This window comes from Meles meles, chromosome 16, assembly GCF_922984935.1.
Source record: "Meles meles chromosome 16, mMelMel3.1 paternal haplotype, whole genome shotgun sequence".
NCBI classification, from domain to species: Eukaryota; Metazoa; Chordata; class Mammalia; order Carnivora; family Mustelidae; genus Meles; species Meles meles.
The window spans coordinates 24,888,097-24,909,401 of record NC_060081.1 but is presented as its reverse complement, the minus strand read 5'-3'; the positions used below and the strand labels follow the sequence as shown (position 1 = coordinate 24,909,401).

Genomic DNA, 21,305 nt, shown 5'->3' with positions numbered 1-21,305 from the left:
TTCCCACCAACAGTGGAGGAGGGTTCCCCTTTCTCCACATCCTCTCCAGCATCTGTCATTTCCTGACTTGTTAATTTTAGCCATTCTGACTGGTGTGAGGTGATATCTCATTGTGGTTTTGATTTGTATTTCCCTGATGCCGAGTGACGTGGAGCACTTTTTCATGTGTCTGTTGGCCATCTGGATGTCTTCTTTGCAGAAATGTCTGTTCATGTCCTCTGCCCATTTCTTGATTGGATTGTTTGTTCTTTGGGTGTTGAGTTTGCTAAGTTCCTTATAGATTTTGGATACTAGCGCTTTATCTGATATGTCGTTTGCAAATATCTTCTCCCATTCTGTCAGCTGTCTTTTGGTTTTGTTAACTGTTTCCTTTGCTGTGCAAAAGCTTTTGATCTTGATGAAATCCCAATAGTTCATTTTTGCCCTTGCTTCCCTTGCCTTTGCCGTTGTTCCTAGGAAGATGTTGCTGCGGCTGAGGTCGAAGAGGTTGCTGCCTGCATTCTCCTCAAGGATTTTGATGGATTCCTTTCTCACATTGAGGTCCTTCATCCATTTGGAGTCTATTTTCGTGTGTGGTGTAAGGAAGTGGTCCAATTTCATTTTTCTGCATGTGGCTGTCCAATTTTCCCAGCACCATTTATTGAAGAGGCTGTCTTTTTTCCATTGGACATTCTTTCCTGCTTTGTCGAAGATTAGTTGGCCATAGAGTTGAGGGTCGATTTCTGGGCTCTCTATTCTGTTCCACTGATCTATGTGTCTGTTTTTGTGCCAGTACCATGCTGTCTTGATGATGACAGCTTTGTAATAGAGCTTGAAGTCCGGAATTGTGATGCCACCAACTTTGGCTTTGTTCTTCAATATTCCTTTGGCTATTCGAGGTCTTTTCTGGTTCCATATAAATTTTAGGATTATTTGTTCCATTTCTTTGAAAAAAATGGATGGTATTTTGATAGGGATTGCATTAAATGTGTAGATTGCTTTAGGTAGCATAGACATTTTCACAATATTTATTCTTCCAATCCAGGAGCATGGAACATTTTTCCATTTTTTTGTGTCTTCCTCAATTTCTTTCATGAGTACTTTATAATTTTCTGTGTATAGATTCTTAGTCTCTTTGGTTAGGTTTATTCCTAGGTATCTTATAGTTTTGGGTACAATTGTGAATGGGATTGACTCCTTAATTTCTCTTTCTTCAGTCTTGTTGTTGGTGTACAGAAATGCAACTGATTTCTGTGCATTGATTTTATATCCTGACACTTTACTGAATTCCTGTACAAGTTCTAGCAGTTTTGGAGTGGAGTCTTTTGGGTTTTCCACATATAGTATCATATCATCTGCGAAGAGTGATAGTTTGACTTCTTCTTTACCAATTTGGATGCCTTTAATTTCTTTTTGTTGTCTGATTGCTGAGGCTAGGACTTCTAATACTATGTTGAATAGCAGTGGTGATAATGGACATCCCTGCCGTGTTCCTGACCTTAATGGAAAAGCTTTCAGTTTTTCTCCATTGAGAATGATATTTGCGGTGGGTTTTTCATAGATGGCTTTGATAATATTGAGGTATGTGCCCTCTATCCCTACACTTTGAAGAGTTTTGATCAGGAAGGGATGCTGTACTTTGTCAAATGCTTTTTCAGCATCTATTGAGAGTATCATATGGTTCTTGTTCTTTCTTTTATTAATGTGTTCTATCACATTGATTGATTTGCGGATGTTGAACCAACCCTGCAGCCCTGGAATAAATCCCACTTGATCGTGGTGAATAATCCTTTTAATGTACTGTTGAATCCTATTGGCTAGTATTTTGGCGAGAATTTTTGCGTCTGTGTTCATCAAGGATATTGGTCTGTAGTTCTCTTTTTTGGTGGGATCCTTGCCTGGTTTTGGGATCAAGGTGATGCTGGCCTCGTAGAATGAGTTTGGAAGTTTTCCTTCCATTTCTATTTTTTGGAACAGTTTCAGGAGAATAGGAATGAGTTCTTCTTTAAATGTTTGGTAGAATTCCCCTGGGAAGCCATCTGGCCGTGGGCTTTTGTTTGTTTGGAGATTTTTGATGACTGTTTCAATCTCCTTACTGGTTATGGGCCTGTTCAGGTTTTCTATTTCTTCCTGGTTCAGTTGTGGTAGTTTATATGTCTCTAGGAATGCATCCATTTCTTCCAGATTGTCCAATTTGTTGGCGTAGAGTTGCTCATAGTATGTTCTTATAATTGTCTGTATTTCTTTGGTGTTAGTTGTGATCTCTCCTCTTTCATTCATGATTTTATTGATTTGGGTCCTTTCTCTTTTCTTTTTGATGAGTCTGGCCAGGGGTTTATCAATCCTATTGATTCTTTCAAAGAACCAGCTCCTAGTTTCATTGATTTTTTCTATTGTTTTTTTGGTTTCTATTTCATTGATTTCTGCTCTGATCTTTATGATTTCTCTTCTCCTGCTGGGTTTAGGGTTTCTTTCTTGTTCTTTCTCCAGCTCCTTTACGCGTAGGGTTAGGTTGTGTACTTGAGACCTTTCTTGTTTCTTGAGAAAGGCTTGTACCGCTATATATTTTCCTCTCAGGACTGCCATTGCTGTGTCCCACAGATTTTGAACTGTTGTGTTTTCATTATCATTTGTTTCCATGAATTTTTTCAATTCTTCTTTAATTTCCTGGTTAGCCCATTCATTCTTTAGAAGGATGCTGTTTAGTCTCCATGTATTTGGGTTCTTTCCAGCTTTCGTCTTGTGATTGAGTTCTAGCATCAGAGCATTGTGGTCTGAAAATATGCAGGGAATAATCCTAATCTTTTGATACCGGTTGAGACCTGATTTGTGACCCAGGATGTGATCTATTCTGGAGAAGGTTCCATGTGCACTAGAGAAGAATGTGTATTCTGTTGCTTTGGGATGAAATGTTCTGAATATATCTGTGATGTCCATCTGGTCCAGTGTGTCATTTAAGGCCTTTATTTCCTTGTTGATCTTTTGCTTGGATGATCTGTCCATTTCAGTGAGGGGAGTGTTAAAGTCCCCTACTATTATTGTATTATTATTGATGTGTTTCTTTGATTTTGTTATTAATTGGTTGATATGGTTGGCTGCTCCCATGTTAGGGGCATAGATATTTAAAATTGTTAGATCTTCTTGTTGGACAGACCCTTTGAGTAGGATATAGTGTCCTTCCTCATCTCTTATTATAGTCTTTGGCTTAAAATCTAATTGATCTGATATAAGGATTGCCACCCCAGCTTTCTTCTGATGCCCATTAGCATGGTAAATGGTTTTCCACCCCCTCACTTTAAATCTGGAGGTGTCTTCGCGTCTAAAATGAGTTTCTTGTAGGCAACATACTGATGGGTTTTGTTTTTTTATCCATTCTGATACCCTGTGTCTTTTGATTGGGGCATTTAGCCCATTAACATTCAGGGTAACTATTGAGAGATATGAATTTAGTGCCATTAGTAGCCTGTAAGGTGACTGTTACTGTATATTGTCTCTGTACCTTTCTGATCTACTACTTTTAGGCTCTCTCTTTGCTTAGAGGACCCCTTTCAATATTTCCTGGAGACCTGGTTTGGTGTTTGCAAATTCTTTCAGTTTTTGTTTGTCCTGGAAGATTTTGATCTCTCCTTCTATTTTCAATGATAGCCTAGCTGGATAGAGTATTCTTGGCTGCATGTTTTTCTCGTTCAGTGCTCTGAATATATCATGCCAGCTCTTCCTGGCCTGCCAGGTCTCTGTGGATAAGTCTGCTGCCAATCTAATATTTTTACCATTGTATGTTACAGACTTCTTTTCTCGGGCTGCTTTCAGGATTTTCTCTTTGTCACTAAGACTTGTCAATTTTACTATTAGGTGACGGGGTGTGGACCTATTCTTGTTGACTTTGAGGGGGGTTCTCTGCATCTCCTGGATTTTGATGCTTGTTCCCTTTGCCATATTAGGGAAATTCTCTCCAATGATTCTCTCCAATAGACCTTCTGCTCCCCTCTCTGTTTCTTCTTCTTCTGGAATCCCAATTATTCTAATGTTGTTTCGTCTTATGGTGTCACTTATCTCTCGAATTCTCCCCTCATGGTCCAGTAGCTGTTTGTCCCTCTTTTGCTCGGCTTCCTTATTCTCTGTCATTTGGTCTTCTATATCACTAATTCTTTCTTCTGCCTCATTTATCCTAGCAGTGAGAGCCTCCATTTTTGATTGCACCTCATTAATAGCTTTTTTGATTTCAACTTGGTTAGATTTTAGTTCTTTAATTTCTCCAGAAAGGGCTTTAATATCTCCAGAGAGGGTTTCTCTAATATCTTCCATGCCTTTTTCAAGCCCGGCTAGAATGTTCAGAATCGTCATTCTGAACTCTTGATCTGACATAGTACCAATGTCTGTGTTGATTAGGTCCCTAGCCTTCGGTACTGTCTCTTGTTCTTTTGTTTGTGGTGATTTTTTCCGCCTTGTCATTTTGTCCAGATAAGAGGATATGAAGGAGCAAATAAACTACTAATAGGGTGGCAAAGACCCCGGAAAAATGCGCTGTAACCAAATCAGAAGAGACCCCAAATTGTGGGGGGGAGAAAGGGGATAAAAAACAGGTTCTGAAAAAAAAAGGAAAAAAAAAAAAAAAGAAAAGAAAAAAATTTAAAAAATAAAACAAATAAAAAAATATAAAAAAGAAAGAAAAAATATATATATTTAGATGAACTAGTCAAAAAACGTTAAAAAAGAAAAGGGTAAAAGTTTTAAAAAAATTTAGCAGAAGAAGAAAAAAGAAAAAAGAAAAAAATTGAAAAAAGAAAAAAAAATTGAAAAAAGAAAAAAAAATTGAAGTAGCCGCAAGACTAAAGAATCATGGGGAGAAAGCCATGAGTTCCGTGCTTTGCTTTCTCCTCCTCTGGAATTGCTCTGCTGTCTTAGGAATTGAATCTGCTTTCTCCTTGATAGATGAACTTCGTCCTGGCTGTATATTTTGTTGATCTTCTGGGGGAGGGGCCTGTTGTAGTGATTCTCAAGTGTCTTTGCCCGAGGCGGGATTGCACCGCCCTTACCGGCGGCCGGACTAAGTAATCGGCTCGGGTTCGCTTTTGGGAGCTTCTGTTCCCTGAACGCTTTCCGTAGAGTTCCGGAGGACGGGAATGAAAATGGCGGCCTCCCAGTCTCCGGCCCGGAGGAGCCGAGAGCCTGGGGCCCCACTCCTCAGTGCGCCCCCAGAGGACAGCACCCAATCACTCCCGTATCCCCAGCCTCTAGCCGCGCTCCGAGCTCACCCAGCCCGCGACCAGTTCAAGGTAACCCCGAGCTGAGAGTTCAGTCCTCGGCTCTGTCTTTGCAGCCGGTTTCTCCGTTCTAATACCTGCAAGCTCTCCGACACTCTGACACCCCCGATCCTTCTGTGACCTTGCGGGGCCTGGGGCCACGCTGGCCCCGCGTGGGCTTCACCCCGGTTTAGCCCCTGGAGCAATGTCCCTCAGTGGAACAGACTTTTAAAAGTCCTGATTTTGTGCTCCGTTGCTCCGCCGCTTGCCGGGAGCCGGCCCCTCCCCCCGCGGTCTATCTTCCCGTCGTTTTAGATTCACTTCTCCGCCAGTCCTACCTTTCAGAAAGTGGTTGATTTTCTGTTTCTAGAGTTGCTGTTCTTCTTCTCTTCGCTCTCCCGTTGGATTTGTAGCTGTTTGCAATGTTTAGATAAGCTATCGAGCTGATCTCCTGTTACCTGATGTAGTCTCAGCCTGCTACTTCTCCGCCATCTTGACTCCCTCCGCCCAGTGTTAAAACATTTAATAAAATGGCAGCTGCTTTTTTCACTTACCTTGTAGTCTTCTGTTGACATGCTTTTCACCTTTCTCTTACATTAACATTAACCTAGTGGGCAGATGCAATTCTTTCTGGCTGCCTAGCATCTCGACTGTTTTTCTGCATTTAAACTCTTCCTAACCTTAATGAGGCAGAGCTTGCCTCTCACTAGGGAGGGGCTCAATTTCTCAGTTTTCCCAGCACACGAGTAGCCACATGACTTGGGTCTACCCAATCAGACATAACGTGCTCCAAACTTTGGATGGGAAGTTTGTGGCTCAAAGTAGGGACCACGGAGAATTTCTTCTGGTAAAAATGCCACATCTATATTGAGTTTTTAGAAGCAGCAGTGGCAGTATGAGGTGACCTGTGCCCAGCAGGGATGGCAGTGATAGCTTCCCTGGGGCGGTTTTATGGTGTATTTTGGAACCAGTTTCTGGCTGTGTAACCTCTAGAAGCCTGGGTTTATACCCGCCCTTACTTAGTGTCTTTTAATAAGCCCCTTTTCTGCCTAAATTCATGACAGCTAGTATTTGGTGCTTCTAATTAACACCATGCATCCTCTATCATTGGATATCTAGGTCGATTCCACTTCCTCACTATTATAAGCAACGTGGGGTAAATGTTCTTACACATTCACTTCTGATTATTTCCTTTCTAATTTTTAAAGGCCACAGATTAGTTGTATTTTTTTTTATATTGTAGCTCTATTATCTTGTATATAGGTTTTCTTCCCTCTATACTTAGTATTTCTACTAAAAAAATAGATTTATAGATCAGGATTACTTAACACTTATTTACTTAATAGACACCTACAGTGTATACCCCTCATCCTCAAAATAAAAGAAACCTGAAAATAATTTACTTTCCCCCTCCCAGTCATTATTTTCTAGCATATCTGACCAGGAGCAGAATGATGAAGGTGAAATGAGTGGCTATAACATAATTTCATAATTTTGGACACCAGGAAAACACTATACAGTTGACCCCTGAAGGACACAGGTTTGAAATTCTAAAGTCCACTTACGCCTGGATTTTTTTTCAACAGATATACATATAGTACTGTATAAACAAATGTATTTTCCTTATGATTATCTTAATATTTTCTTTTCGCTAGCTTATTTTAAGAACACAGTATATAATATATAGAATATATAAAATATGTGTCAAAATTCACTGTTTATGTTATTGGTAAGGCTTTTGGTCAATAGTAGGCTGCTGACTTTTCGGGGAGTCCAAAGTCAGACATCGGTTTTTGACTGCGTGTGGGGGTGGGGTCAGGCGTGGTGTCGGTGTCCCTAGCCTCCATGTTGTTCAAGGGTCAGCTGTAGAGATTTTCAAGATCAAAGCAAGATGTTTCAATTACTGTACAGAAAAACTATCCCTTATAAAGATCTTTAAGAATGGAGTATGTAAAAAAGGAAAGCCGCTACAACTAGGACCAAAATGTTGATGGGCAATGATCGTTAAAGGACTTTGTGGACTCCAGTCACAGTGCGCTCTGCCTGACTCCCTGGAACTACTGAGTCCTAAATGCTGACTCTTTTCCACCAATTCTAAATATTTATAAAAAATGAGAAATAACTAATGAGAAAAGCCTTCAGTGGAATTCTCAAAAATTAATAAAGAACACCATCAGGGAAGAAGAAAGGACTAAAGTAGTTAAAGTAAATTTAGAAGTTCTCTCAGGGCTATAATTCTGCCTTTAAAATTTAAAAGCTTTGTTATTACTCCTGTACTATGGTAAAATTGTAACAAATATTTTTCGTAAAGTAGCCAATGGCTTCATGCCTCCCCGCTCTGTACATAGTAGAGAACAGAGTATACTCACCTCCAAAGTCACAGCTCTCAGCAGCTCTGGATTAGAATTACACAATGCTCCCACAAGCACCCCTCCAGCACTGAAAGCAGTCAGGGTTGTTAGACTTGGCTGAGAAAAGCCTTGGCCATGAAGCGTCTTAATGCAAGCCTCTAAGTCAGCAAGGCCATTGAGTTTTTTAGTTAGACGGCCATCAGCGTGCCACTGGAGGCCTAACTCACCACCACCTCTGAAATTAAAAGGCAAAAAAATCTTTTAGTGGGGGAAAATATTAATGATATAGGTCAGCAAACTGTAGCTGCTGGGCAAGATTTACCCAGAGGTCTGTTTTATTGTTTTTGTTTTTGTTTTGTTTTGTTTCGAAATGGCTTCAGAGCTAAGAATGGATTTTACATTTTTAAAGGTTGGGAGAAAAACCAACCAACCAGGAATATACAATAGAGACCACATGTGGCCTACAAAGCCTAAATGTTTACTAGTTTTTTAGCGAAAAGGTTTGCCAATCCCTGATATAGACAGTCAAAAATGGATTTACCAAATATGTTTTTAAAAAATTAAGATAAGTTTTTTAAAAAATTAAGAGTCATTGTCATTTTTTTTCATTCATTTAAAGTAAGCTCTATACCCAATGCAGGGCTTCAACTTAAGACCCCAAGATCAAGACTGTATGCTCCAACTAAGCCAGCGAGATGCCCCGCAACAAATAAGTTTTGGGTGCTTCCTATGGTTTACCAGGCATTCTGCTAAAATGCCAGCCTTAAAAATATAAAAAAAGCAAAAATCTCCTGCCCTGAAGATCATAATTTTGGGGGAGAAGAAAATAGCTGCCAAGCAATGTGGTTGCTGCTTTCACACAAGTGTATTTACAGTTATCCTAGAGGCAGTAGAAAGAATATCCAGGTGGATGGTTAGGGATATATACTTAAAGGAGATGGTACCTAAGCCGAGGCTTGGAGGAACAGGAGTTCCCAGAAGCGCAAAGAAAGGGAAAACATCAAGACACAGCAGGTACAAAGGCACAGAGGGGAAAGAATTTATCATCTGAAAGGATATAACAAAGCTGGATATGTAGGATGTGTATGGCTGCAGTGCAGGTCATGTCTGGGTAGTAACAGTAACTATCACTACAGCGGTAAGCCAGATCACAAGGATGTTAAATACTGAGGAGTTTGGATTTTATTTTGGAGATGGGGAGGTAGAGAAGGATTTTAAGCAGAAACAGAAAATAATATTTGTGTCTTGAAAAATACCTAAAGTAAAATGGAAGTTGAAGTGGAAAAAGGATCTAGTTTGAGACACTATTTTAGAAAAGCTGGGGTGCCTGGGCCTCTGCCTTGGGTCATAATCTCAGGGTCCTAGGATCGAGCCCCATGTCAGGCTTTCTGCTCAACAGGGAACCTGCTTCCCTCTCTCTCTCCTGCCTCTGTGCCTACTTGTGATCTCTGTCAAATAAATAAATAAAATCTTAAAAAAAAAAAAATGAAAAACCTAAACTCAAGAGAATGGAAGTAACATTACTAAGATAGGACACAGGCTGGTACATCAATTCTACAAATCTGGTGCAAGATCCTAAAAACATATCCCTTTGCTTTACCAACTAGTCTATTAAATCCACTTCCCCCAGCATATGTTTAGGAATACATAGATTCAATAACACAAATGGGAAAATAAACTTTGTTCCCTGATACACGGTTATGCTGGACATCTGGCACAATGTTCTAGCACTCATATGCCAGGTAAAATGCTGTTGACTCACCGAACATGGCAATATGCTAATATCCATCCATCGTCCACCAATACCCGCCTTTCAGGTCTGAAATTCATTTTTAAATCCATTCCATAAGCTCCATATACATGTACTAGGAGAGGTTTCTTCTGCAAATCCTCAGAATCAGTTTTGTGGAAGATGGTCATTGGCACTGATTTTCCATCCTGGAATAAAGAGTTACTATACATGTAAGAAAGAGTCTTTTGAAACCGTTTATCCCTAATTTTACGCATTGGCTTATTAATGTTGAACACGAACTTCATTTAATGCAACAGAGAGGTGCCTGGTTGGCTCAGTTGGTGGAACTTGTGACTCCTGATCTCAGGCTTGGAGTTTGAGTCCCATGTTGGGTACAGAAATTACTTAATAATAATAAATAACAAGAACAACAACAACAACAATAGAGTTATGGTCTTTAAAAAAAAAAAATCATGGTTTATCCCCATTTTCAGCTCTATTGCTGACCTGTAATGTGAACTAGAAAAAAGGAGTAAGGCTGTTGAAAATGGTTTGTTAAATGGAGCTTTTTCAAGACAGTAAAGTGATTTTAAGGAGTTCTTCACTACCTATTATTACTGTAATTTTTTTTTCGAGATTAGTCAAAATATACCTATCAAAGTTAGACATCTAGCACAGCACTTTTCCTACACCTATGGCAAGATACTGACATTTTTTATCTTTGAATATTTATAAACATGCTGATTAAAGTTTTAACAGCTCAATTTTCTGTCCTCTATAGGCAGTCCTCAACCATTAGAACCAGAATTTCTTATGGATCCCTACTGACATCTATCCTCATCCTCTTCAAAGGCCTACCTTTATTTTTTTTAATGTTTAATAGTGGTTTAAGAAAGTTTTATAAATTCTAAGAGTCTCATGCTCTACCGACAGCTAGCCGGGCAAAAGTTTTATAAATTCTAACATCTAAATTACTTTAGAGCAGGTTAACTATTCCCCAGTGTAGTTCACATTCATTAATCGCAAACTGACTGAAACTAGGCATCTCAGGACAAAATTAACATAATCTGAACTATTTCTGATCTCCTTTCAAAAGGGCAAAGAAGCTGGTTCTGTCTACTTATACAAACTAGTGAAATAGCACTAGTTTACATAAAATAATAATAATAAAGGGGAAATAATATAACCAAGCCACTCTCCCAACTTTTTTCATTCTCATTGTGAAAACCTTAACTTTGGGGCACTGGAATATTATCAAATAAGGAGGCAATCTTTCATCATTCCTTATCACACTCAACTTGTTCTGACAGTATAACTGGAGTTTCACTTCTCAGGTTCATTCTTATAAAATGAGGTAGATTAATTTCTATAAATTATCTTTGTCTTTTCATCTCCCCAACTTAAATCAAACAATCAGAGAAAAACTTGCTGGTTGAAAACTTATGAAAAGGAAGAGGTGAAAATGGTACCAAGTCCTGTGACGGGCTGGATCTGAGTTCATTAGCAGTGCAAAAATGCCTGTGGAGGGTTATAGCAGCAGGGCATCTGGGTGGCTCAGTCGGTGACTTGATTTGGGCTCAGGTCATGATCTCAGGGTTCTAAGATTGAACCCTGTGGTGGGCTCCCTGCTTAGCTGGGAGTTTGCCTGAGATTCTCTCTCTCTCCCTCTGCCCCTCACGCATGTTCTCTCTCTAAATAAATAAATAAATCTCAAAAAAAACAAAAACGTAGTAGGTTCCACTGGGCACCTGTCTCCCTTCTTCCCTAATTCATAAAGATTCCCTGAATTCTCCAAGAACTAGGCTCACTGTTCTTTCCATTTGGGGTATGATAACTACAACATTTTGATAGATTGGTATAATCCCACATTTCTAAAGCAGAAAAAGCCTACCTATATATTTTGTTGACAAAAACCAAACACAAAAATCTGGAAGGTAATACATTAAATGGTAAACAATTATATCTAAGAGGTACAGCAAATGGGACTGAATAGTAGTTTTCAGAACTTTAAATGTTTTGCGTTTTTGCATTTCTTCTAAGAAGTGTGTATTGCTTTTCTATTATTGAAAAATACATATTTAAATAAAGCTATTAAAAGAAAATCAATGAGTTAAAAAACTCATAAGGACAAAAGGCTTTGTTACAATTCACTGCCAGCACATATGAAATTATCTAATGTTTGATATGCTAAGGTCTGAAAAGTCCTTAAATCCAAGGCCACATATTAATTTATTCCTCACTTGCACAAGCTTTCTTTTCCACTATTCACTCTCCTCTTGGTCTTCCCTCTTTTACACTGTACTTTGGCTGTATTGCCCTTCTTTATATTTCTTTCTTTAAATCTTATTCATTTAAGTAAGCTCGACACCTAAGGTGCGGCTCAAACTCATGACCCCAAGGATCAAGAGTCTCGTGCTCTTTGGACTGAGCCCCATCCTTTACACTTCTTGAATGCACCATTTCTCCCTCAATATGGGGGCCTCTACATAAAATGGATTCCTCCTGCTCCCTTTCTACCTTTTTTTTTTTTTTAAAGATTTTATTTATTTATTTGATAGGGAGAGAGTGGGCAAGAGAGAGCACAAGCTAGAGGAAGGGCAGAGGAAGAGGGAGAAGCAGGCTCCCTGCTGAGCACAGAACCTGATGTAGGGCTCAATCCCAGACCTGAGCCAAAGGCAGCTGCTTAACCCACTGAGCCACCCAGGCACCTCTCAAGCTTAATTCTTAATCATCTTAGAGGTCCTACCTGAGACCTCACTTCCTCAGAGAACCCTTGCCTGATCTCTCCAGCCGAAGGGAAGGTCCCTGTGTCATGTTTCCAGTGTACTCAGTACAGCTTTCTTTGCAGCCATCAGTACATTAGCAATTACTCCTTTGACATCGGTCATCTTCCCTGCTAGAGTTAAGCTCCACAAAGGCAGGTCTGTATCAGTCCAGCTCACTCTAGTCAACTGCTTATTGTCTTCACAATTTTTGCCAACTTTTACTATTTAATTCAACTTTAAAAATTCAAATATAGATAACATGTGAACTCAAGAGCTTGAGATGTGCTAGTTATACATTTTCTAATCCATGTTAAAATAAATATATCAATATTAAAGTAAAAAAAAAAAAATTCCAGGTAGCCTCTAAAAATCCTTTGGGTCTTACTGGGGTACGTGAGATCCACTTTACAAATCCATGCTAATGCAATACCAGCGGCAGCAACTGCACAGCGCCTGACGAAGAGCATGCTTGCAGTAGATGGGGGCTCAGAGTTGAGATTACAGAGACGTACCTTGCTTTTGGCTTCCAGACGTAAAACACGACTAGTCTTCGTGATTGGGTCTTCATGCCCAGTTTCCTCAAATAGTTTACCCTCTGCAAACTTGTATGTGTAATATTTTGGGGGACGTATTGGAGAGCAAAGCTGGAAGGGGCAGTTCTTTGGGTCTGAATTTGTATCCATTATGAATCCACAGGCCCAAGGAGGGAGCTAAAGAAATATTATTTAGAGTTATTTTTATTCTTTCTCTAGACATTAAGTATCATTAATTAAATTTCTGAGTTTGCTACAAACAAGATGAGAAGGACATCAAGTTTACTTTCATCCATTATACATAATGCCTCATTTAAATATTATTTCAGCACAAACAAATATATTTCGAATAACAAGTGAACAGAACTCTACACTGATGACCAATAAAATATGGACAAATTATAGGAAAATGGTTTTTCATGACTCTGGATTTACATGAAACCTCTTTTAATAAAAAGGATTATTTTGGCTACAGTTAAGAAAAAGAGCAAATCAAATCCCAATTCCAGAAGCCGGCCACATCTCCAGATCTCTGTTCTCCTAGAACATGAAATCTCTCTCATCTGTTTTTCCTCATTTACGCCCAGCCCTCCCCACGCTGCCCAGACAGCCACAGTGATGACAGTTATTATTCCAGGGCTACAAACTGGCTCAGCAGCACTAAAGCATTTACAATTTGTTTCTAACTTTAGCTCCCAGGCTAACCATTGTGCAGAACAAAACCTTTCCTGGCATATCCACTTTGAGAGACTCACAGCTATTATGATTAGGATTCTTAACTTTAAGGAAAAAAGGAAAGGAATCAAAATTTATTCTCTCAGAGCAGCAGGGTCCAGTTTCAAGCCTGCCACTAACATCCCTCTTACACCTTTAAAGAACTCTGGTAAGCAGGCTGACAGAGTGTAAGAAATGGCGCTGAGAGTCAGAACGTTAAAAGAAAATTGCCCTTCTTTTCCTGAGTAATTGTAGAAAGAACAAATTCCTTAGAAAATCAGAGGTCTTGGCACAGCAATGTCCCTGGTGGGCACTATTCAAAAAGGGTAGGTGGGGGCTGTGTGTGTAAAAAGTGCACCTTCTAACCTGTAGAAACCACAGCCAAAGAACTTATGTTCCGAGTGCATGTGTCTTGCAATTAATGCAAAGAATCTAGCTTCCTGAAACACAATAAGGATATATATTCATAATGTCTCTTAAAGAGAGTTCCTAATTTACTGTCCTCAGGTTGAGGATTATGTTCAAGGATAATGTTTATTTAAGTGCAAGCCACAGAACTAGAAAGGAGCATGTGATACTTCAAAGCTGGGAAGTCTGGCAGCATAAATGGAGTAAACAGAGACCTTAGTGGGAAAGGGCACCGCCACTACTCATCTTATAACCAGCTTTCAGAAAGAGGATACATGGTGCCTCAGTCCACAGAGGCACAAGCTTTGCTGTTCTTTGGTGAAACTTAAAAAAAAGGTTCCATGTGCCCCATGTGGTAAGTGGTCAAACTTTTAGACCAAGTGGGTTCCAATAAATAAACTCTGCAGGTGTATTTCTTAGTATTGGAATCAAGGTTAAAGTTCACCATAACAAAACCATCCATGGCTATGGACTGCTTAGTTTGTCCAGCTCATGTGGAAAGAAGTATTAACCATCTCAAGGATACCTTAAGTTACATTTCCTACTGAGAAAAACCTGTAGTACCATCTAGGTATATTAATGGACAGCACCCGAGAATAATTTTAAGTTGGCTAGGTGATATGCAGATATTTCTTAGATACCTGACAGAAAGAGTTTCAGCTTTAGCATTCTACCAGCAAATCATAGTCATTTATTTGACTGAAAGGTGGCTTAAGACACACATGCTGAAAGAAAATTGGCCCAGGTATATAAACACCTCCATGTAAACTGATGTTAGTACAGAACAATTCCCAATTTGCATAAATTAAATATCATGACCAATTAAAATATCACTTCATTTTGTGAAAAAAAAAAAAAAAAAAAAATTAGCAGGAAAAACTGATGGTATGATGACCAAGGATAGGAGGCAAATATATTAAGGATTTCACATTTCTGTTGTTCAGATTGAGTTTAAAAAAACCTTTTAGTCACGTGCCTACTGGGTAGAGATGTTACATACTAAAATGCTTTATAATCCACTCAGTTTGGCTTAAAGATTTTGTCCTTTGTGATTGATACTGTCTATGCATATTAATCAGAATTATCCAGTTCACGAAAGGTGCTGATGTATGTAATTTTCTTTAAGTACAACCTGGTATATAATGTAGTATTTGATTCCATGTGTTCATGACTCAGAACATTATAACAAGGCTTAACAGGTACTACAGGTTGGGAAGGGTCAGGGAATGAAGAGATAAAGGATACAGTATAAATTAAAGACATGATGTTCCACAGGAGACACTCCTGGAAGCCCCAGGCCCTAGGGAACAGGGGAAAATATGCTACAGGGCACTACATAAAGCCATTACTCTAAAAAATAGGAGACATACCTGACTTTCCTAACACACAGAGATGCAGAGACTAGACAAAATGAGAAGACAGGAATTTGTCCCAAATGAAAAAAACAGGACAAACCCACAGCCAGAGATCTAAGTGAAAACAGATAAAAGTAACATGCCTTATGGGCTCAGGTCGTGATCTTGGGGTCCTGGGATCGAGTCCCGCATCGGGCTCTTTGCTCGGCGGGGAGTCTGCTTCCCCCTCTGTCTCTGCCTGCCTCTCTGCCTACTTGTGATCTCTCTCTGTCAAATAAATAAATAAAATCTTTAAAAAAAAAAAAAAAGAATACTCTTGAGAAAAGAGCGGAAGACATTAAGTGAAACCATTAACACAGAGGTAAGGACTAACACTGCAAAGATAAAGGGCTCAATAAATGAAGTGAGAAACATACTTGATGGAATGAATGAAAAACAGGCTGGAATAAGCAGAGGAATGAATTAATGAACTAGAAGACAGAGTAATGTAATCAAGATGAGTAAATGAGAGAAAAAAGAATTACGCAAAAAAAGAACAGACTTAGGGAACTTAGTGACTCCATCAAACATAGTAACATTCATATTATAGGAGTCTCAGAAGACAAGAGGAAAAAAGGGGGCAGAGAATTTATTTGTAGAAATAATAGCCAAAAACTTCCCTAATCTGGGGAAGGAAACAGATACCCAGATCCAGGATGCACAGAGAACCCCCAATGAAAATCAACAAAAGCAGATCCATACCAAGACATTTTGTAATTAAAATGACAAAATATAGTAGTAAAGAAAAAACATTAAAAGCAGCAAGACAAAAGAAGACTGCTATATACAAAGGAAACCCCAAAAGGCTATCAGTGGGTTTTTCAGCAGAAACCTTCAAAGCCAGAAAGGAGTGACATGATGTATTCAAAGTGCTGAATGGGAAAAACTTGCATCCAAGAATACTCTACCCAGCAAGGCTATCATTCAGAATGAAAGGTGAGACCAAGTGTTTTCTAGACAAAAACAAACAAACAACAACAACACGGAATGCATGACCACTAAACAAGTCCTGCAAGAAATCTTACGGGGGATTCTTTGAGTGGAAAGGAGAGATCAAAGAGACAGCATGACCATAGGAAGCACAAAAGCAGTAAAATGAATATTTCTGTAACAACAACAACAACAAAATCAGTCAAGGAACTCACAAATTAGAAGTAAAATGACACCATGTACCTAAAATTTGGGGAGGAGAGGAGTAAAGAATGGTTCAAACTTAAATGACCATCAAGTTAATAGAGACTTCTGCTATATGCAGAAGAGGTTATATAAAAACCTAATGGTAAACACAAATCAAAAACCATTCATGGGGCGCCTGGGTGGCTCAGTGGTTTAAGCCTCTGCCTTCGGCTCAGGTCATGATCTCAGGGTCCTGGGATCGAGCCCCGCATCGGGCTCTCTGCTCAGTGGGGAGCCTGTTTCTCCCTCTCTCTCTGCCTGCCTCTCTGCCTGCTTGTGACCTCTCTCTCTGTCAAATAAATAAATAAAATATTTAAAAAAACAACAACAAAAAAAAACCCATTCATAAACATGCAAATAATAAAGAGAAAAAAAATCTAAACACATCACTAAAGAAAACCAGCAAATGATGAGAAAGGGAAGAAAGGATGACAGAAAAATTCTAGAAAACAACCACAAAACAAGTAATAAAAAGGCCATTAAGTACATACTTATCAATTAATAATTACTTTGAATATAAATGGACTAAATGCTTCCAATCAAAAGATATAGGGTGACAGAACAGATAAAAAACAAGACCCATCTACTCCTGCCTACAGGAAACTCATTTATTTTTAAAAAAAGATTTTATTTATTTATTTGACAGAGATAGCAAGAGGGGGAATACAAGAGGGAGAGGGAGAAAGAGAAGCAGGCTTCCCAGTGAGCAGGGAGTCTGACATGGGGCTCAATCCCAGGGTCCTGGGATCAAGACCTGAGCCAAAGGTAGAGCTTAATGACTGAACCACCCAGGTGCCCCCAGGAAACTCATTTTAGACCTAAAAACACCTGCAGATTGAAAGTGAGGGGATAGAGAAACATTTATCATGCAAACAGATGTCAAAATAAAGTTGGAGCAGCAATACTTATAAAAAACAAAATAGATTTTTATTTTTTTTTAAAGATTTTATTTATTTGACAGACAGAGATCACAAGTAGGCAGAGAGGCAGGCAGAGAGAGAGGAGGAAGCAGGCTCCCTGCTGAGCAGAGAGCCCGATGCGGGACTCCATCCCAGGACTCTGGGATCATGACCTGAGCCGAAGGCAGAGGCTTTAACACACTGAGCCACCCAGGTGCCCCAAGAACAAAATAGATTTTAAAACAAAGACTGTAACAAGAGACAAAGAAGGACACTATATAATAATATAATAAAGTGGACAACCCAACAAGAAGATATAATAACTGTAAATATTTATGCACCCAACATGGGAACACCCAAATACATAAAACAGTTAATAAGAAACATAAAGGAACTAATTGGCAATAATACAATTATAGCAAAGGACTTTCATGCCCCACTTACATCAATGGACAGATCACCTAAACAAAGTCAATAAGGAAATACTGAATGACACACTGGACTAGACGGATTTAACAGATATATTCAGAGCATTCCATCCTAAAACAGCAGTATATACATTCTTTTCAAGTGCACATGGACCATTCTCCAGAACAGATCACATATTAGGCCACAAAACAAGCCTTAATAAAGTTAAAAAGATCTAAGTCATGCCATGCATCTTTTTTTGGACCACAGTGCTATGAAACTGTAAGTAAACCACAAGAAAAAGTCTGGGAAAGATCACAAATTAATAGTGGTTAAAAAACATGCTACTAAACAATGAATGGGTCAATCAGAAAGTAAACTTAAAAAAGTACATAGAAACACATGAAAATGGAAACACAATGGTTCAAATCCTTTGGGATGCAGCAGAAGTGGTTCTAAGAGGCAAGTTTATAACAATACAGGCCTACCTCAAGAAGGAAAAAAATCTCAAATACGCAACCTAACTTCACACCAAAAGGAGCTAGAAAAAGAAGAACAAAATCTAAAACCAGCAGAAGGTGGGGCACCTGGGTGGCACAGTTGGTTGGGCATCCAACTCTGATTTCAGATAGGGTAGTGATCTGAGGGTCATGAGATCAAGCCCTGTGTTCAGCTCCACACTCAGCAAAGAGTCTGCTTGAGACTCTCTCCCCCCAAAAGTAAATGAATAAATCTTTAAAACAAAACAAAACAAAAAAACCAGCAGAAGGAAATTAATAAGAGATCAGAAAAGAAACTAAAAAAAAAAAAAAACCAAAAAAAAAACCCAAACAAAATAAAAATAAAAACCAAACAAACCCCAACAGATCAATGAAATGAGAAGCTGGTTCTTCGGGTTTTAATCATTCAAGATTAAAAAACAAAACAAAACAACCCCCCCCAAAACCATCAACAAAATAGGTTTAGAGGGAACAGACCTCAACATAACATAGGCCATTTATGAAATACCCACAACTAACATCATCCTAAATGGGGAAAAACTGAGAGCCTTTCCCCTAAGGTCAGAAACAAGACAAGTACGTCCACTCTCAACACTTTTATTCAAAGAGTTCTGGAAGTCCTAGCCACAGCAATAAGACAACAAAAAGAAATAAAAGGCATCTAAATTGGTAAGGAAGAAGTAAAATTTTCACTATTTGCAGATGACATACTATAAAATAGAAAATCTGAAAGACAGCACCAAAAACCTGCTAGAACTAATAAATGAACTCAGTAAAGTTGCAGGATACAAAATCAATGTATAGAAATCGGTTGCGTTTCTATACACAATAATTAAGAAGAGAAGAAAACAATCCTATTTACAATTATACCAAAAGTAGTAAGATACCTAGGAATAAACCTAACCAAACAGGTAAAAGACCTGTACCCTGAAAACTGTAAAACGCCAGTGAAAGAAAGTGGAGATGACACAAATGACAAGACATTTCATGCTCATGGACTGGAAGAAAAAACACTGTTAAATGTCTGTACTACCGAAAGCAATCTACACATTTAATGCAATCCCTATCAAAATACCAACAGCATTTTTCACAGACCCAGAACAAACAGTCCTAAAATTTATATGGAACTATAAATGACCCCAAACAGCCAAAGCAATCTTGAAAAAGAAAAGCAAAGCTGGAGGCATCACAATTCTGCACTTCAAGTTACATCACAAAGCTGTAGTGATCAAGACAGTATGGTACTGGCATGAAAATAGACATACAGATCAGCAGAACAGAATAGAATCCAGAAATAAAACCTACAACTATATGGTCAACAAAGCAGGAAAGAATGTCCAACGGGAAAAAGATAATCTCTTGACTTCAACAAATAGTGCCAGGAAAAGTGGACAGCCACATGCAAAGAATAAAACTGGATGACTTTCATATACCACACACAAACATAAACTCAAAATGGATTAAAGACCTAAAGGTGAGACCTTAAACCATTAAAATTTTAGAAAAGAGCATAGGCAGCATCAGCTACAGCAACATTATTCTAGACAGGTATCCTGAGGCAAGGGAAACAAAAGCAAAAATAAACTATTAGGACTACATCAAAATAAAAAACTTCTGCACAGCAAAGGAAAAAATAAAAGTAAAAGACAACCTACAGGATGGAGGAAGATATCTGTAAATGACATATACAGTAAAGAGCTGGTATCTAAAATATGCAACTTACAGAACTCAACCTCCCAAAAAACAATGAAATTTAAAAAACGGGCAGAAGACATGAGTAGATATTTTTTTTTAATTATTTTTATTAACATATAATGTATTGTTTACATGAGCAGATATTTCTTAAAGAAGACATGGTCAACAGACATGTGACCATGTCTTCATTTTCACTTATCAGGAAAATACAAATCAAAACTACAATGACATTATCACCTCATGCCTGTCAGAACGGCTTAAATAAAAAACAAAAACAGCAAGTGATGGCAAGGATGTGGAGAAAAAGGAACCCTATGCTCTTGCACTGTTGATAGGAATGCAAACTGGTGCAGCCACTGTGGAAGACAGTATGGAGGTTTCTTAAAAATTAAAAACAGAACTATCCACCTATCAAGCAATCGCACTACTGGGTATTTACCCAAGTATACAAAAATACTAATTTAAAGGAATTCATGCACTCCTCTGTTTATGGCAGCATTATTTACAATAGCCAAATTATGGAAACAGCCCAAGGGTCCAATGACAGAAGAGCAGATAAAGATACACACACACACACACACACGGATATTTTTCCGCCATAAAAAAAGAATGAAATCTTGCCATTTACAACACGGATGGAGCTAGAAAGTATAATGCTAAGTGAAATCAGTTAGAGACAAAGAAATACCTTATGATTTTCCTCATATGTGGAATTGAAGAAAGAAAAGGAGCACAGGGAGAAAAAAAAAAAGAGAGACAAAGCAAGAAAGAGACTCAATATAGAGTACTGGCAGTTACCAGAAGGGAGGTGGGTGGGAGTGGTGGGTGAAATAGGCAATGGGGATTAAGGAGTGCACGCAACCTGATGAGCACCAGGTGATTAAAATAAAAACATAAAAAAAAAAATAAAAAAAGACATGATGTTTGTTGTAATGGCAGCTAAAACCACAGTAACTGAGGCATATCTTTAAACTAGGAATATTTATAAAAAATGTAAAAGTCATATTTAGTGAGAAGTCAAATTTTATCATAGTAAACTCTCACGACATTCCTAATTGCCTTGACATACAATTTTGCTGTAAGAAAAGCACTGCTAGAAATGATACATTCTCTCTCATCCCTATTCATATAGGCTATAATAAGAATAGATGTTCTCCCCATTTCCCAATTGAAGAGGTATTGTTTTGGTGTCCATTAGCAAGTAAAAAGAAACTCTGACTCCAGTAGATGAAGGCAGAAGGAAAAATCACTAACTTTAAATCACCATTTTTATTTTAAGGACACCTACACAGTCCTCTAAAATACAAGAGGTTATATTTGATAATTTGATTTTAGCTCAAAAATTTGGGTTGTTTTTGGAAACTCGGTATTTCTTACGTATACCATGATAACAACCTTGAAGCTAATTGCCCTGTGCCTTATCTCTGCTTGCTTTGGAGGAGTCTAAAATGGCCACCAGATAACTTCATGAAGAATAACTTGACTTCTCAACTTACTTCTATGCCCCC

The 21,305-nt window shown here is 38.5% G+C and overlaps 1 protein-coding gene across 6 annotated transcripts in view; it reads right to left on the bottom strand.

The window, feature by feature from the left end:
• Positions 1 to 21,305, bottom strand: part of PREPL (prolyl endopeptidase like) — a 55,254-nt gene that overhangs the window by 6,694 nt on the left and 27,255 nt on the right. For all 6 annotated transcript variants that reach the window (XR_006815298.1, XM_045980667.1, XM_045980665.1 and 3 more), the window contains 3 exons: positions 12,583 to 12,780; positions 9,336 to 9,511; positions 7,592 to 7,808 (listed from right to left, as the gene is read on the bottom strand). Coding sequence is in view for 5 of the 6 variants with exons in the window: in XM_045980667.1 (XP_045836623.1) it covers positions 7,592 to 7,808; positions 9,336 to 9,511; positions 12,583 to 12,780 (591 nt within the window). In the remaining variant the exon portion in view is untranslated. The remainder of the gene's footprint in view (positions 1 to 7,591; positions 7,809 to 9,335; positions 9,512 to 12,582; positions 12,781 to 21,305) is intronic.